Here is a 10,660-nt window from a genome sequence, read left to right on the forward strand (position 1 = left end):
GAAGAGAATTAGTAAAACCCTCTTTCTCTCTCTTTTGCCCTAGCACTGTCTCGTTAATTATCTCGGGGTCGGTGCAAACATAGAAAAATAGCAGTGTATCATTGATATAGCATGGTAAATCAATGATAAATTTGCAACTGATTGGGGCTTGGTGCACTAATTGACTAATATCAGTTGGTGATAAACCAATATTAAACAATTCAATCATTGTAAATCAATAATTATCTGGATTATCACTATAGTAGATCAGTGATTGAATGAACACGTTTAAAAAAAAAGTTTGGCCGTTAATTTGAAAGTGGCGGCCAAATTTGGCATCCACCTAATTTTCCCAATTTTTTGTTTTGAATCGATGACAAATTTTGAGGTTTTCAATCTCAGAGGGGTTACGTTGAGAGAGACGTGAGGAGATTGGTGGATATTCAGTGCTACAGAGGAATTAGGCATAGCGACGGCTTGCCTTGCAGAGGACAAAGGACAAAGACCAACGCTCGAACCCAGAAGGATCGCGGATCCCCCGTGAAGAAGAGATGAGTGTAATCGGTTTTGTGTTTCTCTTTCTTTATTTGCCATTTGTTGAAGCTTGTCTTTCTGGGTTTTTGGGGTTTTGGAAATAAGAAATTCTTTACTATTTGAAATTTCCTCATGCCAATTGATGGAAAGAATACAATTGGGTTTTTGAACGTGGGATTTACTGCACTGTTCTGTACTTCTTTTGGTAAATGGGAAGCTTTTAGTTGAAATCTTTATTGTTAACATTTTCGTTAGCATATGAAAGTAGATCGAGCAATGCTAGGGGCACGAGTGCCAGCACAACTAATAGAAAGTGCATGCCATGGAATGGGACTCCTAGAAAGTGTCATTTCTATTAGTTGTGATGCTAAGGTGCTCCAAGCATTTTTATTTATTTTTTCCGAAAAAAAACCCTGGTTTTTATATCACTACCTTCATTTCCTTCAAAAGCTAATAAGAGATTCTAGTATTCTGCATTGTAAATAGGATTTGTTCTCCTAGTTTGTTCTGTACCGGTTATTAGATGTTTGCTAAGCTCTTTATGAATGAAGTGAGACTCTAGCAGTTGAATTCATAACCATGCTAGCTCATGCGGGGAGAAGTTTTGTGTCTTGTTGGAGGCGGATAGCCAAACTAATCTCATGAGGGAAGCGTGATTTATGAATGGAAGGGCATAATCACACATAAGAGCAGTGAATCAAAGATTTACACGGTACTGAAAGCAACAAGTGAGTAAAAGAAGAGAGAGCAAAAGAATCCATAATCACATAGAGGAAGCAACATAGCGAGCCAAGTTCTTTTGACTTGTGCTGCTGGCTTCATGTATCGCTAAGTCGGGTTGTGTTAGCCTTGGCTTTGGCCAAATTTTTGCCTAGTACAGTGAAACCCCGGAGTAGAGAAGATATGTTGAGCCATGAGAATAGCAAAACAGAAAGGGTCACTGAAATAATGGAACCTTTCTATGATGTTTACTTTCATATGTTAAACAAGAATTTGATTCTAGTTTGATAAATCAAGTGCTGGATGTGGACTGAGTAACTTAATCAGGGAATCTAGAGCAGCTCAAGTAGAACATAAATGAAACAATGCAACCGGTGTCATAGTGAGGGCTTTGACAACCAGTAAAACACATGTAATGTGCATCAAACGGAAGCATTTGGCTTTGATTTGAGATAGCAAGAGACTCTTGGCAGAACCACGGTACAAAAAATCATTTTCCGGCCGTATCATGCAATCAATTTTTTTGGACGGTGATGAAATTGTGAATGAAATTTAGACCTTTTTCTTATTAGGTAGTAGGACCCAACAGCAAAGAAGTTCAACATTTTCGATTGATTTGATCATCATTTATCGCCTGAAAAACTTACTGCACTGCGCAACTAGAAATGGTCAGTCGTACCCTAGTTCAATTCAGAGACTAACTAAAGTTTATATCTATCTTAGACAACCAACAGGATGTTAAAAGAAAAAGGAAGCCCGACGCCTGAGAAAATCCGTTAAAAAGAGTGGAGTACTAAAGTCAGAAGGATTACGTTTCTCAACACTGACTGCCTATATATCCAAGAGCAAACAAACAATAAGTCAACCTTAAGGGACAAGAATAAAGCTATTGAACGATAAAATGACAGTCCATCCATACCAGAAGAAAGTAGATTTCACTACAGCTTCTTTTATATAACTCTCAGTCAAATATACACAAGTGTAATCACCATCGTAGACAACTTTTGTTATACAAAATCTATCCTACCAGAAGTATATTCACGGCTGGGAAGCAGAGCAACAATGAAGCAAAAAACCAGATTAGATGCACTTGTTGCAGATAAAGAAGGCTAACAGATGAACTCTAATGTAGTTTTGGCCTTTCTCCATCTCATCCCAAAAGCCAAATATGTAACTTTTAGTGCGAAATAGTTATATATCAGAGGTAGTTCATAGTTAGCTTTTGACAATCAGATTGATCCAAACTTTCATTCTAACTTCACAGGCACAACCCTCACAAAATATTTTCTAATCATAAAAAGATTTAACAGTGAACAAATGCAAAACAAGACAACAACAGGACTAAGAGAAAACATGATAATACACTGCCAAGAATGAAGAATCTCAACTCCACAAAGAAAACATGACTACAAGTTGCATCTCAAAAGGTTAATAACAAATTTGATTAACTAAAATCATAAGCAAGTCTATACAACAGTACATCAATTTCACAAAAAGAAAGATAGAACAAAACCAATATGGTTAACGAGGGGCCTTTTTCTTTCCAGCAATGGCTACCTTCTTACCCTTCAATGTCCTACAGTTGTTCTTGGTGCGCTGTCCTCTGCACGGCAAGCCCTTAATGTGGCGCACCCCTCTATAGCACTGAATCTCCTTCAATCTCCTTATAGCCAGGGCATTGAAACGCCTCTGAGAAAAACAAAAAACAACACTCAAATCTATTAGAGCCAACCCCCTACAGAACTAGAAGCAAACGTCTATGAAATTTAACATTAGATGCTTAACAAATTACACATTTGGATTCAGTGGGGAAGCCGCAATTTACTGCACGGCGGCACATCACTTAAATTTTGAAAAAATTGATTTTTCTCCCTAAAATTTTCCCAACATTTCAGCCTGCCCCCACTTTATAAGATAGATCATAACTATTTCTGCACTTGATAATTGAGGTGTATAACCATGTCCAGAATGTGTAAAAAAATTATCGCTAACGTTTTCATAGTGCCCCCGCTGAGAAAAATTACCGACTCCGCCACTGTTTGGATTTCACGCACCATCATCCTTTGGCTTCAAGTAAGTAGCATATCAGAGAAAAGCAAAACTCTCACCCTCTAAATAACATAACATTGAATAAGCCTAATTGGCCTATAATGATTCTCAAGTGTGTAGTAAAAACAAGTCAATTGCATTATAGACCAAAGACAATAAAATGTACACAAGTCTAAACTAGAAGAAGACCAAATCCAGATTCGAGTGGAAGAGAAAAGGGAAATGGAGTAAGTTAGTTATTTACCAAGTCACCCTCAATCATGTACTTAGAGACCTCGTCTCTGAGAATGATGAGTTCATCTTCGGAGAAGTCTTTGGTGAGCTTGTTTTCCATGCTGAGGTCGTTCAGGATTTTTCGAGCACTGGTTCGTCCAATCCCATGAACGTACTGGAGCGAGAACTCTATCCTCTTGTTGTTTGGAATCTCCACTCCTCCAACACGCGCACATTTCACGCTCAACCCACCAATCTCCTCATTTTTTTAAAAATAAATTTCACCAATAAAAAACCCACTTAGAAAAAGCAACCCATGATCTTCAATTCAAAAAAATAAAAATAAATCCGAAATTTGAAGCTTAAAAAAAAAAAAAAAAAAAAAAACTGTTTTCGAAGACCCAATAAGATATAGAAAGGAGAATTACCTGAAGGGGGTTTGTAGTGGGGAAAGAGAGGCGATTGGAGAGAGAGATAGAGCTTAAACCATTGCAGATTGCAGAAAGCGAAGGCGCCACGGGCATAGCCAGTGTTTGTGCCATTTTTTTTTTTCTTTTGCCTCTGGTTTTCTGTGTGGATGAAGATGATAAGAGAGAATAGCGACTGCTTGCTTATCCTTTTCGGTATGGTTCGTTCGTCGAATGGATAAAGCCCAATTTAATCAGTTGGCATTCCAAAACACAGTCCAAAGAAAGCTGGCCCAACGTTTTCATACTTTTTCTTTCTTCCTTTTTCATTTGTGAAGAACAACTTCAAAATTGTTTTTTTTTATAAGGAGCCTCTACGGTGAGATCTAATGACGGAGTCAGACTTTGAATCTAGTAGAGATATAAATATAAACAAAGTTGATTATAAACTAACATAACGTAATATAAAAAATTTATCCACTTATAACTTATTATAATATTATGCATGTTTCAACATTATTATAAATATAAAAATGAAACCTAATGGATCTCTCTACATACCTTAATGTTATAGAAGTTGATAAATTAAAAAAAAAAAAAAAAAAAAAAAAAAAAAAAAAAAAAAAAAAGTAAATCTCCCCAAAAAAAAAAAAAAGATAACAAGTTAAAGAAGAGAGAGGACAAGCCAAAATAAAATTAAAAAATATATATAAAAGTAGAAATGGTTGAAAATATAAAGAATTTAAACATGAAAAGGAGAGTCTATATGACAATTTGAAAAGTGAGTTAATCAAGCCCAAAACTATATTAAAGACAGTATAAGTTTGTTGGGTGAGGAATTGGGGGGTTCAAACGACAGAATAGAAGGGCACACCTTTAACAAGGTGTATCAGTATAATAGCTTTCTGGGGTCCGTTCACGCTGATTCGAGTTTGTAATTCGAGTTGAGATGTGATTTTATGTGAGAGCTTTTTACTGTAGCAAAAAAGTTAGATGTGATTGTTTGTGAAAGCTTTTTACTGTAGCAAAACTCGAATTCTAAACTCGTATTGGTGAAGTGAACGGGGCCAAAGTTGTCATTCACAATTGATTAAGCCGTTGTGGGTTGCTTATCTAATTGCTGACACGTTCTCTGCAGTGGGAATAAAGTTTCTGTTGTTGGTTTTGTTGGTAAGGACGTTTGCCGGTTTTTTGCTTCCGATATTATTTTAACTGATTAAAAAAAAAAAAAAGAAATACATGGTTTCCTCAACAACAAAAAATAAAAATAAAAAGAAATATTTTGCGCGTGTTTAAAACCGTTTTTAAAAACGATTTTTACGTATTTTGAAAAATAAAAAATAAATAAAAATGCAACGACGTTTATTTAGTAAATATTTTAAAAAACGATAAGAGTGATAATAGTTTTTGTGAAAAAGTTAGAAAACAATTGAAAGTTATTTTCACTTTTTTGTTTTCATTTTTAATACATATCAATAATATTATAATATATTAATTAATAAACACGATTTTATTTTTTTATTATACTCAAAATAATATCTTAAAAAACCAACCAAACACAATTTCAAAATTAGTATAAGAATAATTCTTAAAATAATCTCATTTTTATTTTTTATTGAAAACAAAATTATTTTAAAATTAATTCTAAACGCACTCAAATGTACAACTCAAGTTCTCATGAGTATAGATTGGACACTTTGGGGTTGTTCTTTTAGAGTGTAATTTGAGTGTAGTTTTTAAGTTGAATTTGAGTTATAACTTCAGTTGAAGTTATAACTTGAATAAAGTTGAGTAAAGTTGAATAAAGTTGAAACTTAAAAGAACGTGAACTTGAATAAAATTGAAACTCGAGTTGTTTTTTTTTGAGTTTTTTAGACAAAAGAACATACCCTTTATTTTTTTTAAAATCTTTTTTAGGGCAATTGGAGACGTTAATTTGTCTGGTCACTAAAACCACCAAGTTTTAGTGAGGAATGTTCCGCTATTAGAGACGGAGTTTGGTTTGCTCGCCGCCGGTGTAGTGTTTGTGAAACTCCGTTTGGTCGCGAGTTTGTGATTAGAGACGCACACACCAAATGTAATTCAAGCTGTCCGTGGTCATTTACAACAAAATGAGCCCTATAGTCTAATGCCATTGAAGACAATGTAGCACATTTCTTATGTCACTTTTAATACTGTTGATTTTTTTTTTTTTTAAAAATGGTATGACTGTTTAAATAAAATATATAAATTGCTTATTCTGTCTTGTTTAGCATAAATGACTTGCACGGAGTACAGTGAAGAAAATAATGCTGCAAATAACTTCGCGTTACTTGATGGACCTCCATGATCTTATGCCCTACACCTTAATTTTATGACATATTTACCTTAATCCCTACAGTGGGACGGTTGAAACTTTTGAGAGAATTTTGTAGCTGGGTATCTTTTGGGTATAACACAGTTTTTAACCATTATGTTCTCGTTCTATTTTGATAACCATTGTACTTTATCTAATTTGATACAATTTGATTGGAAGACAGATTTTAGGATATATATAGGACGTGTTTGAAATTTATTTTAAAATAATTTTTTTTTTTGTATGAAAATGAAAATGAAAAAGTTTTTAATCTTAGACAGAAATTATTTTTATTTATTAATAAATATATTATATATTGATAAATATAATATTTATAGTTAGTTACTGCTAGTTGGATTTTTGAATCTACATATTTTAAAAGATATGTTATAATTTATTATTTTTTAAAAAATAAATATTTAGGAGGAATGAGTGAAGTAGAAAAAGAGGGTTATGAGTATTTTTAAGTTTTTAATAATATTTAAAACTTAAAATATCAAATTTTATAAAAGTTTATTATTTTTAAAAAATATATTATAATTTACTAATTATTTCACCAATTATATTATAATTTATTTTTAAAAAAAAATATGTTATAATTTACTAATAACTTTATTAATTATGTTATTTTTCTCCTTATTCTATACAAAAAAATTTAAATAAAACCCGCCAAACAAATCTAGATTGGTGGGTTTCTTCAATCTTTTTTGTCTACATTTTTGTTTTTTTCTTTAATACTTTTATGAATTTATTTGGACTTTATTAATAAAACGATTAGTCGGACATTTCATATAAAAAAAAAAAAAAAAAAGCATTCTTAGAATGACATTTTAAACACTATAAGGTATCTTTATAGTATTTTGTAGACAAAATGGTATCAGTGTTATATTACGTTTTAAGTACGGGATAACAAAATTATAGGGTACATATTCTAAACATTCAAAATATATCAATTAGACTCCAAACAAAATATAATGTTTTAAGAAAAGATATCCAATTTCCATCATGCTTTTGATGGAAACATAAAGATTTTGTCAAAAACAATTCAAGGATATTTTTCGTCTTCTTACCTTTTTTTTTTTTTTTTTTCCTTTAAACAGCGTGGGATGGATGAAACTGACATATATTTTTGAAATTCAAAGTTACTTTTGTAGTGTTTAAAACCATGAAATATAGACTAAGAAAAAAATAATAATTAAACAATAAAGTAAATTTGTCTAGTGTGCACTGTAATATGATAAATAATGGTAGTTTATCCGATCAAGCTCTATGGATAGTTTTGATTTTCAAAACGGAGAGAGAGAAAAATGTGTCTTTTTTTTATCAATATAAACATGCAAATTTACGGATCATTTGAAATTAAAGTTAAATATTTGACATTAATATTGATGAATAATGGGAAAAATATTTTCAAAATGTATTTTTTTCACATTCTTTAAGATGGTTGATGAAAAATTATGAAGTAATAACTTTGTACTTATACTTTTATCTTACAATCCTAAAGTTCAAAATTTTCAACGGTAAAAAGCACAATTTATTTTTTTAGTTAATTAATTTATTTCGTTGACTATAGTCACAATTTTGGTTTAGCAATGCATATAAATATCATTAACTTCAACATGCTTCACAAACAATGCATATAAAGGCAATACGCATACATACACATTAATATATGCATGCACCGCCTCACGTAATCGGAGCAGCCAAAAAAAACAATATTTGATAAACCAAGTACAAAAATAACATATGGAAAAATGCATAAGCCACGTGGAAAAATCATAACCATTACATTCAAAATGAAAAAACAATAATTAAATATGAACCATTGGATATTTGGTAGTACCCTTTTCCCTTTCTCTTTCTCTCTCTTTCCTCAAATGGGTCCCACCACTCCATCTCTTTCTTTTCCCAGGCAGCTAACCACTCTCTACTCCCTCTCTCTCTCTCTCTTTTCCACGCAGAGCTCTCTCTCTCTCTCTCTGTGCAAAAAATTACCAAAAACCCAAGCAACATCAACTGAAACAAATCAAAATTGAGGATAAAATCGTACAATCATAACAAAGCCCAGATGAAATTCCCCAGGAATATAGAAAAGGAAAAGGTGAGACACGTGTTTCGCAAAATAGAGAACAACAGAAATAGAGAGACATGTTTCTAAGGACACAGACGGAATTTGTTGAAAAATGAGGGGCAAGAGAACACTGTTCTTTGAACAGTGAAACCCCGACCTCCTTTAGTATATAGTATAATAATGCGGATTGTACATGTTTTGTTTTTGCAAACGTTGGACATGATTAAAATTAAATTAAAAAAAATACAAAAACGACTGATTAGTTTTAACAATGTGACGGTTTAAAACAAAACGTTATAATAAGATGTTTCTTCATCGTTAAAGTATGCCTCGTTCATTTCACCGATTTGAGTTTAAAATTTGGGTTTTGTTACAGTAAAAAAATTTTAAAAACAGTCACGTTTAATTTTTTTATTACAATAAAAAACTCTCACATAAAATCACATCCTAACTCAAATTAAAAATTTAAATTAATAAATTCAACGGACCCTAAGATAACATTTATGCTATTTATAGACCTTATTACCAAGTACCAACGCTTCCAAACAAAGACCATCATTTGACTACACATTCCATGCTTAATAGTACCAACAAGGCCTTCGACTCCTTTCCTCAATACATACCCAAAGAAGACCAAGAATGACTATTCTGGAGGCTTGAAATGACTAGCCACCAAGTTTGGCCATTCTTTGCTTGTGGATTAAAAAGAAGAATCATGGCTTTGATTGGACGTAGTACTTTGGACAGGCCGTGATGACCTTTCAGGGCAAGTTCGAACCAAAGAGGATTATGAGCTTTTAGCCCCAGAAAATTTGTACTTTGGAGGATTTGTGACATGATTGGATTTTGATTCTCTAGCAAGGTTTTTTTGATAAATTAGCTGCCGAACTCAATGAAAACGCTCAAAAGAATACATAAGGCTTCCACAAAACAACATTTAGGGACCTTTTAAAAAAAAGATTTATGTCATAATTTGAATTATAATTTATTTTAATATCTTTTTTTATAAAAAATACACATAAAATAAAAAAAATTTTAAATTATAATTTTAAATGCATAAATCAAATGTCTCTTTAGAGGATCGTATAATAAAAGAAAAAAAGAAAAGCACATGATTTGTCAAAACTTATAAGATGTTTTTAGTTCATGAATTAAAAATCATAATTTATAATTTTAATTTTTAAAATTTAAATTTTTTATGAAAAAAACACTATAAAAAATTAAAAATTGTGATTCAAAACTATAACAAACTCTTAAAACAAACATTCTATTATTATTTATATTATTATAAATAATTAAGTACTATTTTATTTTCTTCTTATTAATTAAAAGACTATTATTTTTTAATAGATTGACTTAAAAAATATTTTTACTATTTTGAGGGATAATTCCGATTTTTTCTTTTAAGAAAAAAGTATTGAGGGGGAATAAAAGACGTGTAACATTGATCAAAATTTTCAAATCCTTTAATTTGAAAAGATTAAGAGTAGTTTAGTTACCGATTTGAGTTTTTAATTTTTAGAGAACATTTATTCATGAATTAAAATCTTAAAATTAAAATTATTTTTTATTTATATATATATTTTTTATAAAAAAAATACTGTAATAAATCATAAATCATAATTTAAATCATAATTTGAATTAAGATTTAGAACCTGTTTAGTTAAATTCTTTCTCTGATCTGAATTATGAATCATAATTCACTATAATATTCTCTCATAAAAAACACACAAATTAAAAATAATTTTAATCTCATAATTTTAATTTAACTCTTAATTTTATGTGAAATTTATACTATAATAAAAAAATTAAATATAACTATTTTTAAAAATCTTTATAATCTAATAAAACTCAAATTTTAAACTGACGTTATCTTTCAAAAGTTGAGAGATAAAAAAGAAAATCCGTACCAAACACAACGAGAAGATCATACTTTTTCTCTTTACTGTGCATGGGAGAGGGTTTAAAATTCAACTCAAATTAAAAACTCTTAAAAATAATCATATTTAATTTTTTTATTATAATAAAAAATTTTCAAATAAAATCATATCTCAACTCAAATTAAAAACTCAAATCATAACTCAAATAACTAAATAAATTTTATGTTGTAATGTTGAATTGATTTTGAAACAGATCTGAAATAAGACCAGAACAATTTTATCCCACGAGCTATAAACATTTAATATGAACATTGACAAATTACAACCTAATAATCCCTATCCAACAGTTAAAAACATTTTCTATCGAAAGAGCATAAATACATACCCTACAATAAATTATTCCCCTTTACTTTTCAGTTACTTTTCTCTTTTGATTACTTCTCAGTTTTCAGCTTTCCTTATAGAGGGATCA

The 10,660-nt window shown here is 30.8% G+C and overlaps 2 protein-coding genes across 4 annotated transcripts in view; one reads left to right on the forward strand and one right to left on the reverse strand.

Moving 5' to 3' along the window:
• LOC21403048 (small ribosomal subunit protein S13, mitochondrial) overlaps window positions 1-743 on the forward strand; it is a 1,363-nt gene extending 620 nt beyond the window's left edge. Inside the window, exons 3-4 of one of the 2 annotated variants that reach the window (XM_024162359.1) lie at window positions 1-11; window positions 382-743. In XM_024162359.1, coding sequence (XP_024018127.1) covers window positions 1-11; window positions 382-534 — 164 coding nt within the window. In that variant the 3' untranslated portion in view covers window positions 535-743. The remainder of the gene's footprint in view (window positions 12-381) is intronic. The other variant, XM_024162360.1, reaches the window with a different exon arrangement.
• A 1,869-nt stretch (window positions 744-2,612) lies between these two features.
• Window positions 2,613-4,122, reverse strand: LOC21403049 (30S ribosomal protein S13, chloroplastic). Of its 2 annotated transcripts, none has more exons than XM_024162361.1 (3): window positions 3,924-4,122; window positions 3,527-3,754; window positions 2,613-2,922 (listed from the first exon to the last, which is right to left on the reverse strand). In XM_024162361.1, the coding sequence occupies exons 1-3, from the start codon at window positions 4,035-4,037 to the stop codon at window positions 2,755-2,757; spliced, it is 510 nt and encodes a 169-aa protein (XP_024018129.1). In that variant the 5' UTR covers window positions 4,038-4,122; the 3' UTR covers window positions 2,613-2,754. The 2 variants fall into 2 exon arrangements, with proteins under 2 accessions (XP_024018129.1, XP_010091339.1); XM_010093037.2 differs by having other exon boundaries at window positions 3,527-3,751; window positions 3,924-4,118.
• Between the last annotated feature and the right edge of the window lie 6,538 nt (window positions 4,123-10,660).

Source organism: Morus notabilis, unplaced genomic scaffold (assembly GCF_000414095.1).
Source record: "Morus notabilis unplaced genomic scaffold, ASM41409v2 Scaffold570, whole genome shotgun sequence".
NCBI classification, from domain to species: Eukaryota; Viridiplantae; Streptophyta; class Magnoliopsida; order Rosales; family Moraceae; genus Morus; species Morus notabilis.

Bases quoted from the DNA above. Each gene is read 5' to 3' on its own strand.
- LOC21403049 (XM_024162361.1), bottom strand. From the start codon at position 4,037: ATGGCACAAACACTGGCTATGCCCGTGGCGCCTTCGCTTTCTGCAATC. The intron at 3,755-3,923 runs GTAATTCTCCTT...TAAAAAAATGAG, and splicing joins CCACTACAAACCCCCTTCAG to GAGATTGGTGGGTTGAGCGT. The intron at 2,923-3,526 runs GTAAATAACTAA...TGTTTTTCTCAG, and splicing joins ACATGATTGAGGGTGACTTG to AGGCGTTTCAATGCCCTGGC.